At 45.1% G+C, this 26958-nt stretch overlaps 1 protein-coding gene across 2 annotated transcripts; it reads right to left on the minus strand.

Annotated features, from left to right (window-relative positions):
• Positions 1-94: 94 nt before the first annotated feature.
• On the minus strand, positions 95-26309 carry LOC117143762 (extracellular serine/threonine protein CG31145). Of its 2 annotated transcripts, XM_033308578.1 has the most exons (13): positions 26240-26309; positions 25222-25922; positions 20567-21415; positions 16430-16708; positions 10327-10451; positions 9257-9335; positions 8510-8602; positions 6059-6302; positions 3533-3541; positions 2950-3030; positions 2599-2711; positions 1750-1890; positions 95-1359 (listed from the first exon to the last, which is right to left on the minus strand). In XM_033308578.1, exons 1-13 carry the CDS (start codon positions 26261-26263, stop codon positions 1161-1163), a joined length of 2937 nt encoding a protein of 978 aa, XP_033164469.1. In that variant the 5' UTR covers positions 26264-26309; the 3' UTR covers positions 95-1160. The 2 variants fall into 2 exon arrangements, with proteins under 2 accessions (XP_033164469.1, XP_033164471.1); XM_033308580.1 differs by lacking the exon at positions 3533-3541 and having other exon boundaries at positions 26240-26305.
• Positions 26310-26958: the final 649 nt, after the last annotated feature.

Genomic DNA, 26958 nt, shown 5'->3' on the forward strand with positions numbered 1-26958 from the left:
TTAAGCCGTGCCCACACTAAGATTCTATTTCAGGAACGGAAAGTGAATTTTTATTATATGCACTCCATGAAAACACACAAGATTTCTTTGGTACTTTTTTATTAATTACATCAGAAATTTTCACTAAAATTTTACTATGTCTAACACATTTTTGTTGTTGTTTTCTCATAGTTTTCACACTCTATTCACCTGTCTCTTCTTCTTTTCTTGGCCAATCAATGCTCTCTATCTCAACCACTCAAGGTACAATTGAAAAACGTTACAATAATAAAAACAAATTTAACTTAGCTATGTACTCAATAATAGTATTAATTAGTTTGTTAACAGTAGTTGTTTCACGTTTGTTTTGCTTCCGACATGATGAAGTACATGATTCTCGCTGGAACTGATTGGACTAACTAATAAGACGATCCTTGAATCGGATAAAGCTACGCCTGATATCGATCATAATGTTAGGTCAACTTACGAACTAAACTTGCAACAACTTTTCTTGAGAATGGGCGGGGGGTAGGGGCATCATTGCATACGAGAAAAGTGTATGCACATGTGTAAAAGTCATAAAATGTATGCAAAAATTATAAATAAATATTTAGAAAATAGTTTCAATTTTTTGTAGTTATCCTTTCAGTTTTAGTTCTTGTTGTTTATGTTTTATAGTCTTTTGAACAAGTTTCCTTCTGGCGCACGCTGGCAAAATGTCAAGATTTGCCCTATATTTTAGTTTTTACTTTCCCGTTCAAGTTGTTTGCACATGGCGTCTTCGTTTACTTTTGGCACCCACTGTAAGCGTACGATAGTGCTCCTTTTGATTTGGGTGTGCGATTGGGTGGGAGGTACTCAAATTTCATTGCCAATCAAAGCATTTTCCAGCTGCCCGACAAACAATCTAGGTGAAAGTATAAACATTAGAGTGAATTCATTTCCGCCCTCGGCTCTTGGCCTCGTTTTCTAATTTCCGTTTTTTGGTATGTGCAGACAGAGCGACAGGGATTCCTTCACTTAGGACGTTGATCTTTTCCAAAGACCGATTGCCACCAACACATTAACGCTAATTGTTTTTTGTTTCAGTTTCAACACACAGGACACGCGACTAACAGCTAGGGGATTTAATCTAATGCTCTAGGATGATTTGTGGGCTCACTCCGGTCGCCTCCTCATCGCTACGAGGAGACGTCCGTCTCGGATCCGTCCACGTCGCCCGGCGGATTGCGCTTTATGCAGTCGCGTATGCTTTGCAGGATGATGCCGGTCCGGCGGTCCAGGGCCTCCAGGTGCGGCTGCCAGAGCACCGGACTGACGGGATCCTGGCTCAGGGACTCGCCCATCAGCTGGGACAGCGGCTTGGGACCATTGTGGAACCTAGCAGATAAATAAAATAGGCCATTTGAATAGTGCTTTTAATAATCGTTATAAGCTTAACACCTCACTTCTGTGTTTCAACTACTGGAAACATTACATAAGTGATTGATAATCAATTACAGCTAAATGCTACAATTTAGCTTATGAAGCATTTGATATTTAATCGCTTTCAATGGCTAAATTTAATTAAAGCAAATCAAACCCGAAAGATAATAATTGGTGATAGGATAAGTTCATTGGTTTCTGTTGGCTTAAATTGCATTTAATAGTGTACAACTTTCAGACGCAACTATTTAAGCCGTACAGTTTAGTAGTTTGCTTTAAATAAGAGTCGCACTTGTTCAAAATGCTATGCTGTTTAATGCAGAATATATATTTGTATATACTCACTCCAGCAGCTTGACGAGCGTCGACTTGCGTATCAGGCAGCATTGCAGCACGGGCGCCAGGATGGAGAGCTCGTCGTGGAAGGGCCGCCCGAAACCACGGCCGTGGTCCAAATGCAGGGGGAAAGTCTCGTTGCCGTAGACCCTGGAATGCAAACGAAAGACGGGCCAAATTAGAGTGAATTCGGCAATCAGCCAGGGCAGGTCCTTCGAAGGACTTTCCTGGACGCGATTGGCGGAGGGGATAATTGCCTGGCAAAAGTGTGTGGCATGGAAAGTCAGAAATGCACCAGGACGGGGCCACTATTTCGGCCAGGTGTTAGCTGGGTGCCAGCGATGACATCGCCGTAAGCCCAACAAACGCTTTTGCATAACAAACAATTTAGCAGCAGCAGCGCAGCCAAGTCACCTGGCACCTGGTCTCCAAAGACCCGGCGCATCGATGATGTCGGGGGCGTTGGTGTGGCGGCTTACAACCTGGAGATGTTTTGCAACCTTTTGCAGGCGGTCTGAAAATATCTTTCCAGCTGCTGCATCTGCATCTGTGGCCACGGCACCGGCATCGGCATCGGCATTGGCGGCTGCTTGGCATGCAGGTGCTGGCATATCCCTGGCAAATGCAGGCGCTTAGGCGCACACAGGGCGCATACGTAACGTGCCAAAGGCAGACCGAGGATACGAAGGCAGGAAGCCAACAAAGCCATGTGTGCGGAAATAAACCGATCGCATTAGTTACCATGCCAAGGACATAGATACACACTACACCCAGACGCAGACATAGACAGCAGTGCGCCCCCCTCCGCTTGGCTTAGCCCCATATAGCCTATACCACCCACACTCCAATGCTACTCACTTGAATGTCTCGTAATGATGACGATCCATGTTGCCAGTGAGAAAATCAAAGACGGCCATGTCCATCAGGTCGTACAGTCGCCTTCCATCGTCGTAGGGCGGAATATCCCGGACCTAAGTGGGCATCGTGCACAGGAGCGAGTTGGTGGAGGAGGAGAAAATGGGAAAATCAAATGCAAAATTAAGCTGCAGCTCGGCCAGCGATGTCTTAATTAAGTCAGCAGCTTCAGTCAGAAGCGCCGCCCTCCCGCTACGACCACAATAAAAACATTTGCATTTCAATCGAGTTTAAATGCAAATTAAATAAAAGAAACCGCAGCACGAGCACGGGCCGCACTTGGGGTATACATACCAGGGCACAATAATTGGCATCTGTCTCCCATTGGGCCTTCTTCCTTTTGTGGTAGGACCGTCGCCAGGGATGCCGCCACAGCTGTTGGGTAAAAAAAGCAAAGGACGACCGGAAATCAATTCGCATTCTTGCAGGCCGACAGTAAACCGCTTACGCAATCGCCCGAGTAATGTCTGTCGTTGCAAAAGGCAAGAAATATAGTTTTCTAATATTTTTTAATATTTTAAAGTAACATCTTCTAGTTCTCACTGTCTTATTTAAATGCCTAAAGATTTGTTTCCAAATATGAAAGGTTTTATAAACGTTACCTTTCTGTTTCTCATATACCCCTTAAATTCAATGAAAAGTTTTTCACGTCTAATTTTTTTGGTTTATTAACTTTAAGAACACAAAATTTCAGTTTTCCACGAGTGTAAAACTAATAATTTTGCTTTATGGCTGCTTTGCCCGTCTTTCTTGCGAATTCCTTCAACTGCAACTCCAAATTAATTTTGCTTAAATTAAATTATTCGCCTCGAACTGGAGGTGGGCAATAAAACTTTAGTCTCGACCCCTGCGTTTCCTGTGGGCCACCGCAACTTACCTTGCGTCCCTGTGTTGCGGGGTCAGGGGGTCAACAATAGCGACAACAACAACGACAACAACAGAACAGAAACAGCAACAGCAACAAGGAGCAGGATCGGGAACAGGAGCAGCAGAAACGGGAGCGGGAGCAGCAAAACAACAAATTATATATGAAATATATATGTATAGAAAAGAATTAAAAATAAGAAGGGGAGAGCGCACAAAAATGCATCATAAAAGCTCGGCGCGTTGGGCGTTTTATGCTGAGTGGGCGTGGCATCGGCGGAGTGTGTAATGACCGGAAGCGCGGACCAAAACAGGGGTGCCCATTTTGGGGGTTGGGGGGATTTCCCGCCGCTTTTCGCGGGAAAGAATGCAGCAGGCGGCGCGCAAAGCAAAGCAAGGCAAACAGAAAGCGGAAAATGCAAACTTGGGGAAAAGCAACAAACTACTACGAGAAAAAAATATGTGAAAAAAGCAAACATAAAGCGAATAACCCAGGTAAGTTAACGCTGCCATGGTGACAGCGAAGCGGGGATTCTCATAGCGCTCTTTAGCTCCACTGTTCACCTTAGCTTAGTCAAAAAGTTAAAAAAAAAATATGCATAAATCAAGCAAAATTAAATTTTATAAGAGCAGCGGGAAATGGGAAACGCGCAAAAAACATAGAATGTGAGGCAAGCAATTTGCAATTTTTGTTAGCTTCGCGTTAAATGGACTTGATAAGTTTGTGAACGCCATGGCAGAGCTTTAAGATGCAATGACTTTTATGTAAATGGACGCCCCAAAGTCGGCGGACTTTCATGGAATGCAATTATCACAGTCCGCATTTATTAACCGAATAATAAAAGCATTTAATTAAAAATGTGACCAAAAATACTTTAGTTATTCAAATGAAATGAAATGCGCCCTAGGTTTTGTTATTATTTCAAGTGTATGAAGTTGAAGTTGCAGGCGATACTTTAATGTTAAATAAAACAAGATTAGTAGGAATAATAAATGCCCTAAATAACTTAGTTCGATGATATTGAAGCACCTGAATTTAAGCCAATTTCTGTGATTAAAGTCAGCTCCTCTCCTCAATTAGAAAGAATTCATTTATAAATGCTTCAGCTCCACTCTATCCCAGCTCTAATCTAATCAATTGTTTAGTTATCACGATTATTTATCCCTTTTTCTTTAGGTCCTTGCAATTTAGTTACCCGTAGATCCCCCTTAACTGAATTCCCAAAGCATTTAACAAGCGTGCAAATCAAATTTGCAACTTAATTAAAATTCTGTTCAGTTACAAAAATTTCCTCGTTGTTTACAACGCAGGGAAAACAAAACTTAGCCAGGCCGGAAAAGGAAAGTAGGAAAAACCTGAATAGCACAAGGGGGAGGGGGAAAAATAAGGGTGAAGAAATGGGGCTGTGCAAGAGGAGAAAGAAAAATGATCTCTTGTGCATAATTTACAGTTTTGCCTTACGCCAAATCTCAAGTATACACTTAACCATTTTCTACTTGTAAACTGTTTGGAGAGCGAGCCGCAAAAAAAGGGGGAAAATAAAGAGAATTATTCCTTTGAGGCTTCGGGGCAGGGATACTAAAAATATATATATATCTCCTTTCAAAATAGACTAAAAATAAAATGCCTGCGCTGCGGCAAATCTGAGGGATGAGTCCACCGGCTGAACTGAACCCTTTTTATGGCCACAGCTCGCCAACCGAGGAGACAGTCCCGAAGTCCTGAAGTGGACAAGACTGGGCTTTAATTTTTCGGTAATTTGCATTTAAAAGCTGTTGCCATTTTCCTCTTTTTTATTCGCCCACCGCTCGTGTTTTTTTACGTTGATGGAGTGGACTGTAGAATTTATTAACGCCAACGACTGAGTCCCGGGTCCCTGCATTTTATATTCCATTTTACGCTTTACCAGTCGCTGAAGAACTGATACAATATTTCTGCTCTTAATTCAACGGCCAAACGAATGAATGAAATGGGCATGGCAATGAAGTGGCTCGCTGGGTTGGCTGAAAAGGTAAACGAGTCCGGCATCCGCACAAACAAAGGATAAAAGGCATACGAACAACAGAAATTATGCAAATTAAAAGTGAGTTCTTTTGCTTTTTGGGCCAGCCAGGCAGCCAGCTATTAAAAATTCCCTCTAAGCCTTAAGTGAGTTGTATCTCTAAGAACTGACCAACACCTAGCCATAGTCCATCGTCCATAGTCCATAGCTCACCTGTTGCGAGCCACATAGACACCCAAACATACAAACAGCTTACGAACTAAGTAAATAAAGTGATTTGTTATTTGGCCCGAACGGCCAGGCGCACGAATGTGGTAATGAAAGCGGGCAGAGCATAAATTGTAATCTGGAGCAGTGTTAAAGCTGGCCGTGCATTAATCAAAAACCACTTAGCCGGGCCCGCAGACATGATACCCATACCATGTCATCCCATCCCATCCCAATTCCAACCCACTGGCATGCGTGCTGGATGCTGGATGAGGTGGCTGTGCAATGTGGACGCGGTGTATCAGCGTGGCTAGGAATACGATACATACCTTGCGATTGCCCGACTCAAAGTTGGGCAGAAAGGCGGCGAAGGAGCCCTCCAACATGTCCGGATTGCCGCAAATGGCATGCGAGGTGTCACAATAGTACGAGCACTTGCCATGGAAGCATAAATTCAGCGATGGCGAAACAAAGAACGTCTTCAATAAATTCTCCTCGGCCAGTTGATAAATTTCGGTCGTAATGTTCAGCGTACGACCGGCCACGGGCATGGCACGCCGGAATCCCAGGATCCTGAAACCGTAGAGGGGTGCAGAAAAGCGGTTAACAAAATGCCAAAAAAAAAAATACGGGCGGGAAAAAATATAGTCAAGGTGGACGAATTGAAGATATCCTGTAAGCAATGTACTTATAAATATGAGCTTAATGTTATCTTGCCACAAATAATCTAAATACTATTAAAACAAACATCTTAGGAATGTAAAAATCTGCCTATTACCTTTGTTGAATTGAGTTACGTGTGGAATATACCCCATATGGTCTATGAGTACCCTGTATTAACTGAAACATCCTACGAGAAATAAGAGCTCTGTGGGTAAACTTTTTCTTAATGGTTTGTGGGGGCGAAGGAAAGCGACTGCGTGTGAACCGGAATGCGTAATCAAGAACATGAAAAATATTTGTGGGCTGTTGTCAGGGAAACGGACGGTGGGAGTAATACAATAAGGAAAATAATTCCTTGTTTATTTAAGAAAACCAAGCCCAAGCACAACAATTGTGCTAATTTTGCGAAATCCGAGCCTCTTTAGCTTTATTTTCATCAATCAAATTACGATGGTAGCAGCGTAAAGAATAGACCTCGCATCGAAACGAATAAATGAAGATTTCATAAATCTTTTCACCTAGTCCACTGTTAATCTCTTTCGACCTTAAAGGGTTCGCATGGGATTTATGGTGGATGGGGATGGTGGTGGTGGTGGCCAGACTGACCAGAAAATATTATCGAAATTATTTGGCAACATGAAGCATGTTTCATTGTCTGGGCATTGGCAGCCACTGAGGTCAAAATGGGAAAATGCCGTAAATTTCCATCAGCCACACGGAGCCACTCCATCACACACATGTGACTCCATTAGAGAGGGCTGACAGCTCGAGTTGCCAGAAGTTAGGCCGTCCAATTCTCGGGAGTTTTGGCCAGCCAATCGACAGGAGGAGAGTGGAGCCAACTCGATTAGAGGATATGTGCGGCATGTGCGTGCGGTTGGCAGCCACAACAATTACACAAGTTATGACGCCTTATCTAAATTCAAAAATCCCCCGGCAATTAACCTGGCCGTCAAAGTTTTGTCAAAGGCAAGCAGCTGCTAACTATGCAGACAATTTCGGTCTAAATTACGGCAGGACATGTCAGGCCACTTGGCCAAGTTAATTAGCCATGAAAGGGCGCAGATAGCCAGATAGCCAGGCAGTCAGTGGGGTTATGTGGCCACATCATTTACATGAGTTGGCGCCACAGCTTTTTCGCCCTTTTGAAAAATATATTCTTAAACATCATTTAATGGCACCGTTTTGGCCTTGGCCACCCCGAACGGGTAAATGTATGGACATTTTTTATTTTATTCCGCCCGGCCATCATAAATAATGAACATAAATTGACTGCGGTCTGACCTCAGTATGTGTGTGTGTGTGTGTGTGTGGATTATTGGGATTCTAATCGCCGAGGGTCAGGCATCCAAAGCGTTATAAATTTGAATGCTGGCCTGGCCGAATGTTGGCCAAGGGACCGGTTCACATGGCAGACAAATTGGTTAATTTGATTGCTTTGTCATGCACTAAAAAAAGGAATAACTTTCAAGGGGCCATAAAGTTGAAATGTGGTAGCGAAAATAATTTGAGCACTGCCAACCGGAATTTTACTATTACGAGTATTGGCCAAGGAAGTGACTATTATTTGTAGGGAACACCTAGATAGGGACACTAAAATAAAATCCAAAAATTTGCTTAATTAACAGGCATGAACCGAAAATGCTATCAATATGTCTATTATTTTAAAAATTTTATGCATAAAGTGGTTTTCATTTTAATTTTAATAGTTTTAGTGCAAGGATCATAAATATACATATATGTATATTTTTTTCGTTGCATTCAAAACAATCCCTTTTTAGTCGCTTAAAATTAAATTCAGGTATTTTCAGCCAGTCTGCAGAGCACAGTCTGGTTTGCCTAATTGAATATTTCAAATTGATTTTGCACAATATTTTCCCGATTTTCCCGCCTTTGTGCTGCGGTGGGAATCCGTTCAATGCTCACCATAAATATTTACGTATAATTGAAAATTAAATTAAAAATAAATAAGAGTATGCCAGACATTTACACGATGCCTGGGCAGATTTAATTCGATCGAACGATTTCACAACGGAATTCTTGTGCACTCGAGTGCATCCGGTGAAAGTTCAGGGTGGCGTCGAATTGGAATGGAATGGAATGGAGTCGGAACTCACCTGTCCAGGTGGAAGGCGGCAATCTCGGCGTTGTGGCGCTCGTAGTCCGTGAAGTAGAAGTGGTTGGGCAGCGTTTGCTGCTCCCGTGGAAACCTGTGGAAATGCAAATTGCAAATGAGCGGGATCAGAGGTGGGGATGCGACATAATGAAATGAATAGAAACTGCGGGCTTCTGTCACCAGCTTAATGCATTTGCGTGGGGCCACTTTGAATTTTCCCACGGTGAACCTGCATTGCTACGTGCTATGTGCCAGCTTAATTACTTACACGAAAGGGAGTGCTATTAAAAAAAATAAAACGAAAAAAGAACGAAATGTTCCTATATATTTATTTAAAAAAAAAGAAGAGCAGAGAAGGAGAAGGGCTTTCATTTAAATTGCAAATGAATGGCATTATAAGGACACTTTGCACTTTGGCAGCTGCAATGGCAGAGATGGCGGAATGGGAAGCCAGCGCGCTGACCAAGCCAACGCGTTTAAATCTCATTAAAAAGTGCATGAATGTTTTAAATTTGCGAGCAGCTTGAAGTGCCACCGCAAAACGACGGCAATGGACGTGGAATTTCCATCGACAGGCCGCAGGAAAGTCAGCGAATAAAAAGCGCAATTTTATTTACTCGACTGTGCGAAAAGTGTTGTCGACAAGTGGGCGAAAGTTGCATTCATTACGCGCGCGGAAATCCAAGGGACAAATGCATTAAGCGGCGACAGACCGGGAAATCTTCGTCCATCCGTTGGCCAAACTCACCGCATCGGCTTCATTAAGGCCTTGATATCGTTTGGGTACTCGATGATCAATTTCAGCTGGGTGCCGCCCTCCTTTTGCACTGCGAACGGAGAAAAGACAGTGGAATGAATGTAAATTAATCAAGCACTCGGAATTAATTGAAGCAAAAACCAAAAATTCATGCAATTCTCACATCAGCGATCACCGGACTGCAGTCGGCTTTTAAAATGGCAAACCGTACCGTACCGAGCGGACTGCATAAACAAATTACACTCGACTAAATAGCAATTAAAATGCATTCAAAGAGCACACAAATATTGCGTAAACGCAACCGCACAAAGAAGCCCGAAATAAAACCCGCCTTGGCTTGCTTTTGCGATTCAGTGTGTGTAGTGAACCGAAAACTTGGCTCATTGTAGTTTGGGCATTGCAGTCAAGCTGCTGACTGACCGTAAGGGAAAATAAAACCGAAACTCCTGCCACACACACGCCACATTTCATTGGAATTTATTCTAAAACAAACAAATGCAAATTGGTCCTATATTACTTATGAATTATCTCTCTAAAGTTGTTCTAACGCCAAAGGGCTGAATGTTTGGCTGTGTTTGTGTGCGCAAGTGTACACGCGGCGTATACGTGATAAATGCCAGGCAGAACAAAGCCAAAGTTGCAGCAATTATGCTGCCACAGTGTCATTGTTGCGCTCGGGCCGCCCAACTCCTGTCTATCCCTTGGCTTCCCCTTAACTGCAAATGAGTTTTCTTTTCGCAGCTCCGTGCAGCCGCTGTTAAAAGTTTATTATTAATAAATTATGAGTTTAATGAATGCGCTGGAAAAACTTTGCTATGAAAATAGTTTCGCAGTGGCACCTCAATAATGCCAGCCGCCAAGCCCTACATAATTGAGTTAAATGCGCAGCTGAGTCTCTTTTGCCCCGCTTACACTTTTTGGCCTCGTGTAAACCCCACTAAAGTTCGAATGTTCGTCGGTGGAGGGGGGGAGTTGGGGTTCAACAAACTTGGCCAGTATTTATGACTTTACAATCCCACAATTGCCGAACGGCTGAATGAAACGGAAGCAGACTGTCTTACCAACATGCTGTATTGGCAGCTTGATCATGTCACGTAGCACCGCATCCACCAGAGTGTCCTGCTCGCCGTACAGCTCCTTCTTCGTGATGCGCAATTGGAAGCGCTCCAAAGTGCTGGCATTTGCACTGCAAAGAGAGATGAGAAAGTTGTTCGGGTTCAGAGATAGTGCGGGCAAAAGGGAAACAAAATGGCAGAAATGTAAGTAAAAATCGAGCATAGCAGCCAAGAGAGCCAGCTGTCGTTTGCAAGCAAAAGGAAGCCATAAGGACAATCAAGCTGGAGCCGTACACTCGAAGTAAATGTAATACCTGATAATAAGAAAGCTTCCTCTAAAATTTGAAGTAAGAATGTGCTGCCTTATTTATGATTATACCAAATTGTTTGATATCAAGATACATATGTCATGTAAGTAGCAACGAATAGTTCGTATCTAAAGGGAGTAGTGTACTTTTCGCACAGTGCAGCCAGTTCTCGGGGCTCCCTCATAAGTATGCTATGCTTTGGGCTGCATATCAAGATTTCTCACATTGATTTGTCAAAGCAATGCGCCCTGCTCCTTGTGCTCCTTTTCCCTTTCTTTGCCGCTGCTGTCATGACAATTTGGTTTGCAAATGCCAAGACACCCCCACATCAGCCAGCCGTAATCTTTGGTGGTCGATTTTTCCTGTTGCCGCCAGACAGACTGGCAATTGTCGGAAAATATCTTTTCCTCTCCGATTATGCTTTGCACTCCACGTTTGACATGTGCCGCTCACATGGCCAATGCTTTTGTCTTAAGCCCTGGCAGTTACGCTTTCAGATTTAGTCCAATTTGTGCTGGTTAAGCACTGCAGGCCCTGCCAGAATTTAAGCTGCAAAGTGCTCTCCATCGGCATTAGCTATCCCGTTGCAATTCACAATGCACAACAATTTATAGCAGTAGTCACAGTCAGTAACGACAAATTGAAATGCAAAACCCTGAACTCGCTTCGTTGGTCAGTGAAAAAGTGGGAAACGGGCGGCGTTGTCAGCTCCATTGTGCAGCAAGCTTATCACGATAATGAAGTCATATCCGTTCCGTGCTCCCCCAAATGCTGCTCCCCCAAATGCTGCTCCCACTGGCGTCTACATAACTCATTGTCCTTCTACATCCACTTGCTCCACCACCCACTCCCAGCCCATTCATAATTTGCCCACCGACGTCTGTTATACTTCAACGCCTAAACCTTTTTTCGCCGCCTGAGATGGTCTTTCTGCGCAGGAAGGAAACAAATGTCTGGCAGACAACCTTCTTGTGCCCCGAATGACTTTCAATATATCAGCGTTCTATGGAAATGGTGACAACTTCCGAGAGTTGAGCAACCCCTTTCACCTGGCGGCGTAAAAGTGCTCGGAATCCGGTGACAATGACCAGGATTCGCAGGTCAGGAAGGGGGCCAAAAGAAGTGACGAAGGTTCCATCAGGTTCAGGCTAAGGCAAACCGATTCGAGTCGGCAGGATTAAAGCTGAGCCAAAGGGTTGAACATTTGAATATAATTGCTTCTATAATAAGTACCGATTGCCATACAAATAAAGTTTTGACACGAAAAGAAGAATGTTCTTCCTAAAGTAAGACACATTGAAATAATACATAGTTTATAATCATATAATATTACGATTTCTGGGGTGGATCTTATTAAATATCTCATTCGTTAGCTTCTTTTGGCTGTGTGCCCCAAAGTATGCTAAGCAACGTGTTAGCTTGGCACAGTCAAATTTCAGCCCATGCTTCATTTGTCAACTGCGGTGGAGCAGCCCGCCCATGGAGTAGAGTTGGCCAATGGAATCCGGTGCAGGAGCTACGTAATTGATGAAGCCGCCCGATCCGGACACTGACTAAGCACTGGCCACTGTCCGCAGAGTGGCCATATGTTTCTGCGAGTCTGCGGCTTGCTCCGAATGGCCAGCTGTTGCATATTCGGGGCCGAAACAACACTGAAACAAAGAAAGAGCGCCAGCCCGAACCGAATTCAAATCCCTTGGGTAATTGAGTCACGTAAATCAGTTGCAGCGGCCGGCAGTCAACAAAACCCGAAATCGCATTACAAGAGAAAGTGCTGAAGAAGGTGGGTCCAAATGATGGGGGGGGAGGGGTGTTGGTGTGCTACTGGGAGGAGCTAAAAGCACGCCAAAAGCGCACGTGACACGTGGCCCACAAGCACATATCCCGGCAAACATGGTCTTACAAACGCTGACAACCGCAGTGACAGTCGGCCACCAGCCCCCCCAAAAACGGCCCCATGGCCGCCTCCACCCACCCACTGTCCTTCAACCACCAAACCCTCCCCCCACCACCCACCATTCCAGTGGTCTAAGCCCGCGAAAAACTTTGTTATGCAAAGCGTTGACAGCTCAACGACGATGACAACAACGTACCGCAGCGCAAAAACAGAAACGCTGCGAAATGCACGAAAAAAAGGAAAAATAATTGAAAAAGAGATTTTCATATAATTGGTAGTACCCCGCAACCGCCGACCCGCTTCCCTCGACAGTTGCACGTTCCTGGCGGTTACTCGCGTCAAAAGTTTACTTTGAGTTATGTTTAGCGGAAATTAAATTTATTTATGTCAGCGATGGGACGACGGACGTGGACGGGCTTCACTCTGAATGACGCTCACTAATCAGCTTAATTGCGCTCGGTTTGACGATTTGACAGGGCAGGCGGTCTCCTGAATTCCCAAGTGCCGCAGTCCTGAATCCCGCTGGCCAAGTCCGATGCAGAGCATCGCTGCCATGGCAATGGCCACGAATAAACTTTGCTTACAGCTTAATATTATTTCGCGAATTTAGGCTAAAGAGAAATGTGAAAAGCGGTGGAAAGATGCCATAAGCCTGGATTTTGTTTAACGAAAACTGTGTTACAGGTAACTGATAGTTATGAAGCTTAAAAAAATGTAACGTACAAACGGAATGGTTACTTTTTTTCACGACTGGAATACCTGTTGGATGTGCTGGCATCTTCCCTCTGCTAACAATTACTCATTAACCAAATATTAAATTTCATTTTCCAAGGGATTGGAGCTTAGCCCATGGGAGTCTCGCGTCTGAGGTAAACTTTCCACCCGGGATTATGACTGGCCGAATGACTGGCTTTCTACTGCCATTGTTGGTGCTGTTATCCTCGGTGTTATACCGCCGGCCGAAGTGGGTACTATAATAACAGCTGTCAGCCGGCATGTCCTGGCCTTTGCTTAAGTCCCACCAAACCCCAGCCGCCCCGCAAGTCCGCAATTATTTTGCCATAAGAAAATGTCAGTAAAGTTTCGCAAACGCGCAGAGTCCTCCAGTTTTCTACCCGATTTCCCCGACTATCCAGAGACTACCCAGCATGGAGCAGCTGCGTCCTGGCCGCAGCCACATAGCCGCAAAAGTGCTGCTTAGATGGAGAGAAGGAAAAGTTTGTGCGTGTGAAATTTTGCGGCCGCCAAGACCAACGAGGAGCCATCGAAATGGACGGACCCGGGACTGCAGCACGGACACTTTTGAGCCGAGTTTGCAGTGAGAGGGGGAGCTGGGCCAAAAGGAAAGTGAAATTAAACTTATATTGTAGACGGGGATAAAACTTCAGCGGCGGCAAGAGCGCGAACATTAAAACCAATGACAGCAGACCAAACTGCAGCTGGGATCCGCGAGGAGCTGATGGGTGTGGAGTGTGGAGTGGGTCGAGGTTGGAAAACTTCCACTTCCATTTCCACTTCGCCATCAGAAATGTCAGCAAGCTCTCGGAGTTTTACACACTCGTCGACATTGAGCATAGTCTTTTATTAGCCGGCGTTCGCTGGATTCTCAGGATTCGCATCCTGACCGACAGCTGGTAAAAGTTCTGCTGTTTCTTCTATTTAGCCGGGTGTAATTCCCTCGAAATAAGATTTCTGCCACCGCTCGGCGCTCGCAATTGCAAGCTAATTAAAAATTTGTCATACTAATTAAACGTGACCCGGGGACTTGGGCTGATTCAGCGGCAACATTGTCGTAATTATATACCCGGCTAATGCCGGACAGGCTTGTACCTGACTCTTCAGCTGCCGCTGGTAATAACTCATCTAGTAATTTTAGGCACATTTGCATTTTGTCACATTGCATTCTTTTTTAGTTTTACCCCACCTGCAGTCTTTTCTTGGCTGCATTGTTACCGGAGCTCTGGGCCAAAAACTGCTGACTAAGCCGCCAGCTAAAAGGGGACGAGAGATATGGGAGAACGTCGAGCATGTGGGGAGCTGCTCGGCGACAGAATTTTAATGAGATATCGCCAGGAGACGAGCGACAGGCGACAGCAGGAGTGGTGGAATCGTGAGGAGATGGAGCCACAGCATCCGGGCGCCGCCTTGATCCTGTTTCAGCTAACTCAGATCCTTCTATCTTTTTGGGTTGATTAGTTGTAGGGGGCTGAGTTGTAAGGATTAGCTTTTCACTGCAATTGGGACTAGTAATAAGCAGTAGATTGCGCTCAAACACATATGGTACTTAAATGGTTTTGAGAATGAACATTCCCAAATTGGTTTGATGGGATTACCTTTAGCTAGCTATCAGCGCAACAAATTTATCGTAATTTTGTAAAGCCCAAACTTACAGAGCATCTTAAAACTAAGTACCATTGTGTAGTAAGCAAGTAATTTAATAGAATCACTTTCATAAAATTTGCACTTTGCTTGCAAGAGCATCCGAACTTCTTGGCCCGACTAAGCCAGGTAAACCTAAACCTTCTGCCAACTTTTTTTACCCTGCACATTTACTGCCAGCAATTTCGCTTGTTAATGAAATTTGCATTTTGCTACGTGCGACACACCAAAAAAAAAATAAAAAAAGAAGTAGCAAACTTTCCGGCTTGCTTTTCGGTGATGTGCTATAAATTAGAAAATCAAGCATTTTATGCTAATGCCGACGCCCACACTTAGCCAAGCCAGACAACACCCACCCACCACACACCACCCACTCACACACACCGCTAGTGAAACAACAACAAGGGCAGCAACAACTTGACAAGTTTTTGCCACTTTGCATTTTACCCATTTTCGATTTGCCTCACTATCTCCGCAACTCCCGGAATTTTTGTGCAACTTCAGCTGGGACAAAATGTTGAGCAACTATTGGAGCAAATGAAATTACTCATACGCTACGTATTCAATTTTGATACAAACTAGCAAAACGATTCGCCAAACGCATTGTAAAAGCAAAGGAAAATCGCTGGAAAAGGACCGTTCGGAAGATGGAGAAAACTAAGCTGATTACCGAAAAAGAAAATCAAATGAAAACTCGTCGAAATAAATTTCATTGCTGTCTCAAGTGTGTGCGGGTGGAAAACCGAGATGGGAAACGGAAGAGTTGCCGCCAACGGTGACGCAGATAACCGATGGGTGGGTGGTAGTGCAAATCCACATTGATTTCTTTATTGCACTTTTATTTGATTGTGCTCGCATGAAATTACGCATACGCCGTGTTGAGACAAGGCAAACTCTCATCAACGTTATCGGCGGTCGGCATCGGGGAGGAGGAGCAGTGGAGCAGTTGCCACCGGCAACAACAATCAGGCAACACTTACCAGCGACAGATAGAGACATGCCCGTAAAGATGTGGGCACCGAGAACTTTCTGGGGGGCATACACTCAGCGAAACATATATCTAGAGTTGGAAAATCAATCCTAAGTGCGGTAATGCACTGTAGTCTTGTAATAACATTCTATCTAGTTCGTTGGAGAGATTGTATCCATAAAATTGGTACCATTCTGTACATTCAAAACAAGAGTATCTCATTTTCTTAGTTATAGTTAACTTTTCCTCAAGTGTACAGGCTAAATGTCTAAAACGTAAATGTGTCACGTAAATGGAGCGTAAATTTCAATAAAAATCATTTCAATTCCGTTGAAGACCGAAAAGTGCCGTAACTGCTAGCCGCACACCCTACGCTCCTTTTACTATCCATTTTCCATCCTAGAACCGTAAACCTCCCCCACCTTCACTATCAATTACCACGTAGCCGGATAAAGTGGCTCGGGGGCCCGAAGTAAAAAAAAAAATGTAAGCATTATGTCCTTCCGCTCAAGGGAAATTGAATTTTTTCGCTACTGGTTTTTATGTGCCACTCACCTGGCCTTGCGGTGCAGCATCTCGGCCAGCGTGGGATTGTCCCTGCTCACATCCGGCGCATTGTCCACAATCACATGCGAGTACTCATCGCTGAGCAGGTGCTTCTGCAGATCCGCATAGCGATCGTGCGGTGTGGGCTTCCTCGTGGATGTGCTCCTTGATGTGCCGGGTCCGGCTGCTCCGCCCGAAGCTCCGGCAGCCGCATCCTGACCACTGGTCGCCCCGCCACTCTGGCTCGCCCCCGCCTGGGTGGATGCCTCCTTGGAGCCCGAGGAGTTGCTGGAATAAAAACAAAATGAAAGCGAGAGTACCTCTGTTAAAAAGGAGCTGCATAAAAGTGAGTTAAATGTACAAGAAAAACAAAAAATTGCCATAATTAGCGGAGACCCAACAGCCGGGTGCTCTTGACAATGGTCTGGGTGGCTCTCGTTGCTAATTGCAACTGCCAAGTGCCCCACTGCCTTTTAGTGGCAGCCATCGAGCTACACTGAACTGAAGCAGCCTAGACAGCTAAGTGCCCCCTGGCCAGGCTCCCAAAGACACGCACTTGCTGCCGGTAAGCTGCAAACTTTGTCAGCCAGGATTTTAGTTGCGTTTACCTAAGACGAACACACCCACATCCACATCCACATCCAGATCCCCATCCACACCCACAAGCTTTAGACACACATGGGACTCTTCACTCGACTGCAATAAACTGAAATTGCAGGCACTTCAAGGGGGCAAAACCACAACCCATACAAGTTGGAACAGTGGCGACACCTAGGGGACGTGCCTCTAATATCAGGTAAATACAGCAAACTTTGGCGAACATTATTTGCAGAAGTTTCCTTAGACAATCTAAACAAAAAAGGTGGAGACAAATTTCTTCACAATTTATAAGTTTGCTTTCTCTAACATATAAGTGGCATTTTATTCCATTCAAATCCGGTTTTGATGACAGAAATTCGTATTCATTTAGATTCATATTTCTCTCAAAGTTTGCGCAGCATTTTGCCAGCCTATTCCACTGTGCTTGTGCTGGTAATCAGCAGCCGTTTAGACAGCGCCTGCTTCAGACAAAAAGAGTGCTTGAAAAATGAATTAAAGTTTTTGAATTTGTTGCATCCATTTTGCTAGCCTTGACTCTTAACAGCTCTCGGCGAAATGCTTGAGATCTAACCTGGCCTGGCCGGGTGCTCCGTTTCCGGCCCATTTTCCTTCTCCACCTCGTTAGCATATGTATGTATGTCCCGGAAAACCGAGAATTATGCGCCAGTTGTGTGACCATTAAGCCAAATGACAGCACTCGTGTGCACAGGCTGAGCGGAGTGCACATCATTAGGCCAGAATTTCGAAATTTGAGTTTTTCGTAAATTGTCGTTTTCTGAAAATACTTATATATTTTTTTTAATTGTGCGAGTACCCCCAAGTTTTTGGGGCGAAAGTCCTTTGTCTGTCTGTGTGTCTGTCGGCGCCTTGTCTTATCCGTCAAGCAGACAGGTGTGTTGCACACACACACACACATGTGTGTGCCGTGTGAGAATGCAAAACTTTTTCAATTAACAGTTGCCAGAGAATGTCTGGGCCGAGACAGCAGATAGGCCAACAGCCGAGAAGCTGTCAACATTTGCCATTTTCCCCAGCTCGGATGAGACAATATCTGGGCGACAAAGAGCCTTTTCCACGGCTCGGGGTGGCTTATTAAGAATTTTCCGGCGCAATGAGCCTGGGCGGATTTCGCGCGTTTCGCGCATTTTATTGGCAGCCGCATAATGCCACTTTATGTGCTAATAAGTATTTAAGTCGCCCCTTGTGCAACCACTTGCAGGAAGGGTCCTCATATTTATGGCGCTCGCTCAAAATGGCTTCCGCTATGGGGATATGCCTCTATATGGTAGTGTTGTAGTAACCCTCATTGTTTTCGACTGCACTGATCGATGTGGCGTGCACTTAATTACACTTTGGCAAAAGCGAAACTTTGCTCATTAAAGTGCCACGTGGTGTGCGTAACGCTGGCCACATAAGCTGGCCATGTGCTGCGGTTAATTAACCAGTCAACTGCAACTGTAATGGCAATAGACGGCCCTGCAACAAATGCAGCGACAACGCGCAGCCACAGGATCATAGGTGATAGGTGAAAGTTTATGCAAGTCGAAAGCTGTGACACTGTCAGGGGTTAATGGATGGATTTAAGGGAGACCTAATTGGATTTCAGTGCGGCATTTCCACCTGCCATCCATGGAAAATGCCATCTTGTATAGTTCATGGATGGCTATAACTTGTTACGCAGAGTTCCTAATAATTAAAATCTAATCATAATAGCATTTAAGATTACGAAATCGTTTAAGTTAATATGAATCTTAACACATTTTTATTTGATTTAATCCAATTATAAAAGTATTAAAAGAAACGAATTAAAATCTCTGTCAGCTACAGCAACTTTAATTGAAAGGGTTAAGAAATGCCCGACGATAAAAAGAAAACAAGGAAAATAGAATAAAGATTGATAACAGCCCAAAAAATGAGAATCATCACTGAAAATGAATTTTCCCTCTGCTTCGTGGACGGCAAACACCATTTGCAGCATTGCCAAGTTGCTGCCTCAGTTTTCAGTTTTTAATGAAATAATTAAAAAATTATAAGGCTGGTGGGCGAAGCGGGGGGGCGGAGGGAGACAAGACAGGAAATCAGGAAGCGGAGCGGCTTCCTCCACGGGCTTTTCGGGGCGTCTGAAGACGGAGACGGGCAAACATTTGATGCTTAAATAGAATTTATTACGCTTCACAGCCGCGTTGCACGACTCAGTGCATGGAGGCATCATAATTTTGCATTTGCCCTGGCGCATAAGTAGATAGCAGGGAGCTTCAAGCCCGGCGTTTCTGGCCGCCCTGATGCTCCCGATCTTTCTGGGAAGAGGTATCCCTCAGACGCAGCGAATACGAAGGAACGGTTTCCGAAGGCATTCATTTTACGGGCTGGTGGCAGGCGGCTTATGAATTAATTAAATATTTACTGGCTAAACATTGGCGTTTTATGTTGCCGGAGAGGGAGCGGGAGCGAAAGCTTGAGCGGAACGAACCGAAACCGAAGCAGCACGGGATGCGCGATGCGAACCGGAGTCGTTTACTGCACCTGGGAGGAAGTGGAAGTCCTGGGAGCTGGAAGGATGGTCTTAACAGTTTCCCTTGCGCCTTGCTGCGTCATTTTGATGTTTTATTACTCGACTTCCGCCAGCCGCAGCAAAATGGCGGCGGACCCTTAAAGTCCACCCACTTTCGCCCACCGCACGCAACGCAAAAAGTGGCCAGCATGAAAAAATGAAGTGTTCAAAGGTAAAGCAACTCGGCTCCGTCCGTCTGTATATATTCTCCATGGCAAAGGCATTAACATGGCGCTCCTGTGCTTGTTCCGCTTTCTTGTATTCGTTGTAGTTCCCAAGAAGTTGGCCCTGCCTTGGGTTTATGTTTTGTAGCAAATTACGTTTTAATGCCGGGGCCAACCAAGTTTTATTGCAACTTTTGTTGCATTTCAGCTAAATTGAATTATGTACCCTGCCGTGTTCAGTCGCCCCGAGGGAACAGTGGGGTGTTTGCCGGAGTCAATGGCCCGACCCCGTTTGCGATTTGTGCATAATTTTTAATCCCCCGGAATGGCCAGCGGTGGCTCATTTGCTTTGGCCAGTCTGGGGAATACTAAGTTACAACACGCTGCTTTTTGCTACCTAGGAGTTCGAAATGAAAAAGGAGGAAACGTATCGAACTAGGTGTATATGGTTTATGGTCTTGCCGTATTGGTAAAATTCTAAAATATTGCAATGATAACAATTTCCTGTCAGACGACTTACTTTCCACTTACCTAATAACAAAATTTCGAGTACTGTACAAACAACAAATCCCATCTAGCATGCTCCCCATGTTTCAAGCTCTGATAACTGATAACCAAATTCCAGCTACATGCACTAATGCTTCATTAATTCAATGAGGGTCAGTTTTCATTATAATACTCGCAGGGAATCATTACAACATCCTAGCTGGCCATCCATCCACGCCCACATTCCAAGCGAACTCGAAAGGTATCCGCTGATTAATGACGGGACTGGAGCAATAGATGAGTCAGATTTCGTGTACTAGACGGACACCGGGAATGCGGACTTACCTCTTCTGCAGGAATTTGCGCTTGAACTCGTGCAGCATTCCGCCGCCACCCGTGGCATCGTAGTCGTTGCCCAGTCGGATCTTCTGGTGCTGCTGCTGAAGGAGGTGGCGATTGGCCACCCCGAAGTCCATCTGCACATCGACGATGAGCAGGAGGGTGAGCAGGACAAGGGTGGCGCCCAGACTGATGACCAGTCGCTCCTTTAATTTCATAGTACGCAGGACGGCCATGATGGGATTGGTGTTGCAACTGTTGTTGCTTGCAGCAGAAATGGCTTTTTGTTGGCCACGTTTTGCCGGTGCCGCGGTCTCCTGGCTTTTCCTATTGATCGATCCAAAACTGCGCAGTCTGGTCAGCCAGCCAAGATTGCGGCCGTTGATCTCGGCAGTAGTTGAGCTATCGTTGAAGGGTTTCGGAACAACCTCTGGAGTTTGAGTCTGTGGATCTTGTGGAGCGGTGCGACTGGGGCGCACTATGCGACGCCTGATCACAACACGGCGTCGTGGCGTTGCCTCCTCTTCCTCCGGTTCCGAGTCTGGATATAGCACTCGATCCGGTGGCAGCTCCTCCTGCTCCGCTGAGTGCTCAGCCTCAACTGGAGCTCTCCCGCCAACGGGCCCTTCGAGGTTCCCCCTCCGCCAATTGGCTACGCCTATTGGTTCAGCTGATAACTGGCCGTTAAAGGGGCTATCGTAAACGTCGATATCAGCACTCGTTTGTTGTTGCTGCTGCTGCTGCTGATGCGGCTCTTGCTGCAACTGCAACTGCAATTGCTGGCGATATCGAAAGCGCTGAAGGCGCTGTGCCAACGGCGTCGATTGAGCTGTCGCTGCGACCGCCGGTCGATAGCTGCAAAAAAAAAGCGGGAAATTACATTAAAAACCAATGCGAATTCAAGGGTGCCGGCTGGTGCGATGTGTAGTTCTGGTGATAGGCAATCAAAATTCTATTAAGTTTTCATGACTTGAAGGGTCGGAAAAGGAATACAAAGAAGTCACAAATGAAATGCCAGTAAATCCTATCCGCCAATAGCACTAAAGCAGAGCAGATACGTTTTATTTTTGGAACAACTTTTTATGAAAAATAAGGATATAAAAATATTACAGTCACAGGAGAGTAATAAAGTAACAAAGGTTATAAAATATTTATTTTGCTAATAAAACAAATTTATTTGCTGTAAATGTAAAATGTAGTTGAATGACCTTCTTAGAGCTTCGACCACTTTCTAAAAAGCAACAGTGTGCACAATCTAGATAGCCACAATACAAAATTTATCAAAATCTGCAAAAATGACGCTAAATAAAACATCAATTATCAACGAATAATATTTTATTTTCGCTTTGCCAATTTGAAATGATATCACGAATTGATTTTTCATTAAAACCATTTATTTTTCCACTTTCAATGACTAAATTTGTATTTTTCAAGGTCCTCATTGTATTGATATTGTTTATTTTGGTGATAAGCTCTGTATTTATTTTTCAATTGGCTAATTCGTATCACCCGCTCCACATATCAGAGTTGTGGACTATCCCTAACCATGTCAAGCTTCAAAAATATGAACCTTTGGCCGTTTTGCAGTTCGTATTTTGTGTCTGGTTATTCATAAAGCGGCGTCACGGCATCCGCCATGTTGACTGCCACCGGAAATGCGACAGCAGCCATTTTTTTTTTGTCGCCGTCCACCGTTATCGCTGCTCTAGCGTGTTGTTGCTATTGCCAGTGCTTTTTGCCGGTGCCATCAAGTTGCTGTAGTTGTTGTAGTTCCATTTTATTGTCTCCATTTTTATTGTTCATGTTTTTGCTGGCCCACGTAGCATGAAGCATATTTTGCAGGCAGCCAGCTCGTGGCGGGTTCCAGTCGGAATTTGAATTGTAACTACAACAGGAAGAGCTGGTCGGTGCCAGGATCTGGATCTGGAATAGGACCTGCAAAGTGGCCGTTGTCTGTTTGGCCGTCGGGTGGTGGTAAGCTAACGAAGCTTGTTGCTGCCTTGTTTTCTGCCCACATGCAAAGTCAACACGGTCCTGGTCGTTCGACAACCGAAAATTGTGGGCGAAATGTTGAATTGCCCCGGGCAACAAATGCCGTAACTGCATTAAATGTGACCAAAATATTCCAGTTCTCCACATACACTCGAAAAAATAGGGCTTAAGTGGAAAATAAACGAAGAAATTTTCAAGGTATCAAACAACATTTTCCTTTTCCAATAAAAGCTAATCTTCATACATCATAAAAGTTGTCAATTGTTTTGAACAAATTTGTGTTTAAAACACTCTAATTTTCGTAAAGTGTATGCTAGTTACTGAAAGCAAAATATTGGTTACATTTGGTTTAATTTCAGTTTCAATATTTTCTTGAGTGCATACATGTATGGCCTGCAAATTGAATGCGAAACCCTTTGATTGACAGGCCTACCGATTTGTTGCTGACGTAACTCGGCTCACAAATTAAACGTCAAAATCGTTGGCAAAAATGCTGATTACAAGCAGGTCTGATAGAAATAAAATGACAGAGGCGGCACTAAATTGGCAAACAAAGAGCGGCCGAAAATGGCTGCGAAGGAGCAGCAGCAGGATCGTAGTGCCATGTCAATCAAATCACATATCATGCCAATTTTCTATGCAGGCTCGCCCCAGAGCTCTGTACAGCAGGATGAGATCCTGGCAATTGCTCATATCCATGACGAGATGATTTGACAGTTGCAGAGTGGGCGTGGCCAAGGGGTTAAGGCCAGACAAGGGCGGAAGGGTTTTAGGGGTCATGGATTGGTGGGTTTAGGTACATGAAGTACGTGTACAAGGAACTCAGCTGAAGAGACTTGGCCTGGCAACACAATGGCACATCTCTCGCCGTCACCAGCGCGTTGGCAACATCAATGGGCAGTCAAATGCAAAGCACATACGTAATCCCAGGAAAAGTGGGTGGGCGCTGACGGTGGACTGATGGGCTGGAGGGCTGGAGGTCTGGAGTACTGGAGAAGCGTCATCCACACGAGTTTTCCCTATCAGCCAGCCGGTGAGGGCGATAAGCGCTGTGGCAGTGACATGCCAAGTGCGAGTGTGAGTGCGAGTGGGGCGAACGCAGTTAACAGCAATTGCTGTCGTCGCATTTTGTTGTCGCTTGATAAAACTGCTGCGTTGCATTAAATTAAACTCATGCGGTGTATTTAAATGCCGCATCGTCGAGGGTCGAGGCTCTGGAGTCAACTAAGAGTCGAGTAAAAATAGCAACAGCAACAGCAACACCAATCGTTTTAATGCAATTGCTGACAGCAGCAACAACATCGCCAGTGAGTGACAGCAATTTCCTTTCCAATTTGCGCTTTGTTTTTATTAATCAGACATATAGCCGCGCAAGGCAAAAAAAAATTTTAAAAAAAATAGAAAAGAAAGCGAAATGAGGCGAGATGATGTACTTAAATGAGCTGGGGGCAATAAAGTGCAAAACAATTTAGAGCACAATATCGCGCTGAGTTGAGAGCGGGATATGTTAATATTCCGCCAAATTAATCATTCCACTCATAAGAAAGAATCGTGGGAAGTTGCTAAGGCCTTCCTAATCTATTAATCCAATCAATTTCAATTATAAACTTTTCCAATATGAAGTAACATATTGTGAACAGTACAAAGAGTAGAAAACACTCCGACAATCGACGACCCCGAAAATCAATCTTAAACCAAATTGGAGCCCTCTGAATTAAACTGGGTTATCGCAATGCAATAAATCAAACTCCCTTTCAATCAAACTTGACAAATGCCTTTCCGCTACCTTTCTCCAGCTCAATTAGCCTTCGCCGGTCAACGAACTGCATTCCGTGGACTCTCGCTCTGTACTTGATATTATATAGTAGTTGTGCCGCACTTGAATCGCAGCTGCGAGACCCCCACTTTATCCAGTTTTTCCCCCCCATTTGCTCTGCATGATTGCACTGCAGTGGAGGGGATACCCTTGTAATTTTGTTGTTAACAAATGCAATGCGTAACCCGCTTGAAACTCAGCTCGATTCGAATCAAATCAGCGATTGTGCAACAGCTTGAAGTGACACGCTCAGTGCATCCACATCCACATCTATATCCACCCAGTTGCCCCGCGTGACTTGGCCACGCATCGATGGCAGTTGAGAATTCCACTGGCCGGGATACGAATCCGAATCCGATTCCAATTCCGTTGGCGATGGCGATAGCGATAGCGATGGCGGTGCCGATGCCACAAAAGACCCGACTTATTGATCGATTTGTTGCCACACTATTTGAGCGGTTTGCACTTGAGCTGCTTACAACTACTGTTGCCATTACGAAGCCGCCACCTTATCGACCCAATCGAACGGGCAATCAATCGCAATGCCATTCGATATGCAAATGGTGGCCAAACTGTTGCAGCCATCGTGTTGCCAATTCGGTCGAGTCGAGTGGAGGGTGTCAAGGTTAGTTTGGCTTACACGTTTGGCTCATTTACATGGCTCCCTTCTCCTCCGTATGGCCATTGAAGCATCCGCTAAACTTCAGCAAATTGCGGCGGGTGCAAGGGTTTGGAAAATGGAAAATAGAAAAGCTAAACGCAGTTTGGGTTAGTTGCCTTGCCTTTCTGGCTATTTCTCCACCTCTCTGTTCTCTATCTCATTCCCTGTGCTTTGGGCCCTTTGTCAATTTACCTTTGGCTGTGCAAACTTTCGCGCTGCTCCGTCTGAAAGTCCAAATCCCACTGGTCGTCTCGGGAAAATCCTTCTTCTTGCACCAGGTGATTCAATGGCAGCGATTTCTCAGCAGATTTGCCCCAGGTCATTTCATTACCAAAGTCAACAGAAGTGTCCTGCTGCTGGTGCTGCTGCCACTGCTCCTGCTGCAGCTTCTCGTTGCTGTTAATAAAATTTTCCAGCTGGCTCGTCGACTTCCAGTTTTTGTGCTCCGATGGAGTCCGGCTCATTGCCAATTCAAATGCACTCTGATGGCAGCCATTGTGCGATGTCCTGGGAATTACCAATGCCGATGCCGTTGTAGAAGCCGGTGCATAAGGACTTGAGCCCAGCTCGTTATGGTCCTGGCCATTGTATTGTCTCACTGCCGATTGATTCGCAGTCATTGGCAATTGATTTATGCCCAGAGCGTAATCATCGAAGCTCTTGGAACTGGGCAGGCCCATCTGGCTGCCCATCTTGCTACCAAACCCCGTGCCCATACCATTTCCAATCCCGTCATCCTGGCTGCTGGCCCTCTGGAGCGAGAAGCTGCTCTGGCTGCGGCTCCTTTGACGAGCTTCCTTTTTTTTGGCCAACTCAGCCGGCGAGGGGGCGAAGAGGTTCCGGATGCTGGCATTCCGTTGCCTTAAGTCCACTTCGCTGCCGCCTGACTTAACCTGGTTTGATGGAGAGACGCGTAATTGTAAATGGAAAGCTCTTGCCCAATTTCGTGTTCATGCTCAAGCAAGGGGCAATCTTTCGGGGTTAGTAGAATCGAACGGGGGTAACGGGCAGAACAATTGTTATCTTACGGATAGTGCCAAACCAACAATAATTTAAGCCATCAACGGAACACAACTCAACGCAAATCAACTCAATGGAACTCAAGTAAAAACCAAACTCGAAGTAAAAACTCCCGGGCAGAGAGGACAATGCTCGGTCAACTCGGCGCCCTTTCATAATCGGATGAAAACATTTGTGGAGTGCTACTTACACTCGTCCTCGAGGCAAGTGACATTGAATGAGGCGGACTCAAGGAGGCCAGCTAGGAGACTTTTCCTCTTCCAGCCGAGGTTCAGGTCATCAAGTGGATGTGGAACACAGCACCCAGCAGAGTTTGCTCTGCCGATTTTTCTCGTTTTTCCTTACGGCGAGTGTATCTCAAAGCTGGATGAATCTATTCGGTGAAGTGGGTGTGGGTGTGTGTGTGGAAAGTGCAGGATCCACAGATAGCCAGAGTAAGAGTGAGAGAGGGAGCATCAAAATTTCAAAATCGTTAGACAGATTAGCATAAGCGGATAATTCCAGAAAAACACAGCAATGGCAACGACAACAACAGAAGCAAAGAGGCAGAAAAAATCGTTTTGGAATCCAAAGAGAAACGGACAGCATGTGTGAAGCGTTTAAGTGCTGAAGTCGGTCGATGCTGGCGGGGGAGGGAGCAGGGTGCAGCTGTGGGTTTAGGAAAACTCTGGGTGGGAAAACTAAGGCCAAAAACGAAAGCTCTCCTCCGGCACTTCTTCCAGCTGAGTGGAGACTGCAAAAAAAGAAATGCAAAGGAAAATCCGGCAATATCTTGAAGCACAGATATTTCGTGTTTACCAAATACCAACAGCAGTCACAAATGGAAATGCGTGGAAATATAGCTTTCAAACAATTTTCGACTGTGTTGGCTGCATATTTTCCTATTTACGCTCGGCAAAAGACAAACAG

This window comes from Drosophila mauritiana, chromosome 3R (assembly GCF_004382145.1).
Source record: "Drosophila mauritiana strain mau12 chromosome 3R, ASM438214v1, whole genome shotgun sequence".
Classification (NCBI taxonomy): domain Eukaryota; kingdom Metazoa; phylum Arthropoda; class Insecta; order Diptera; family Drosophilidae; genus Drosophila; species Drosophila mauritiana.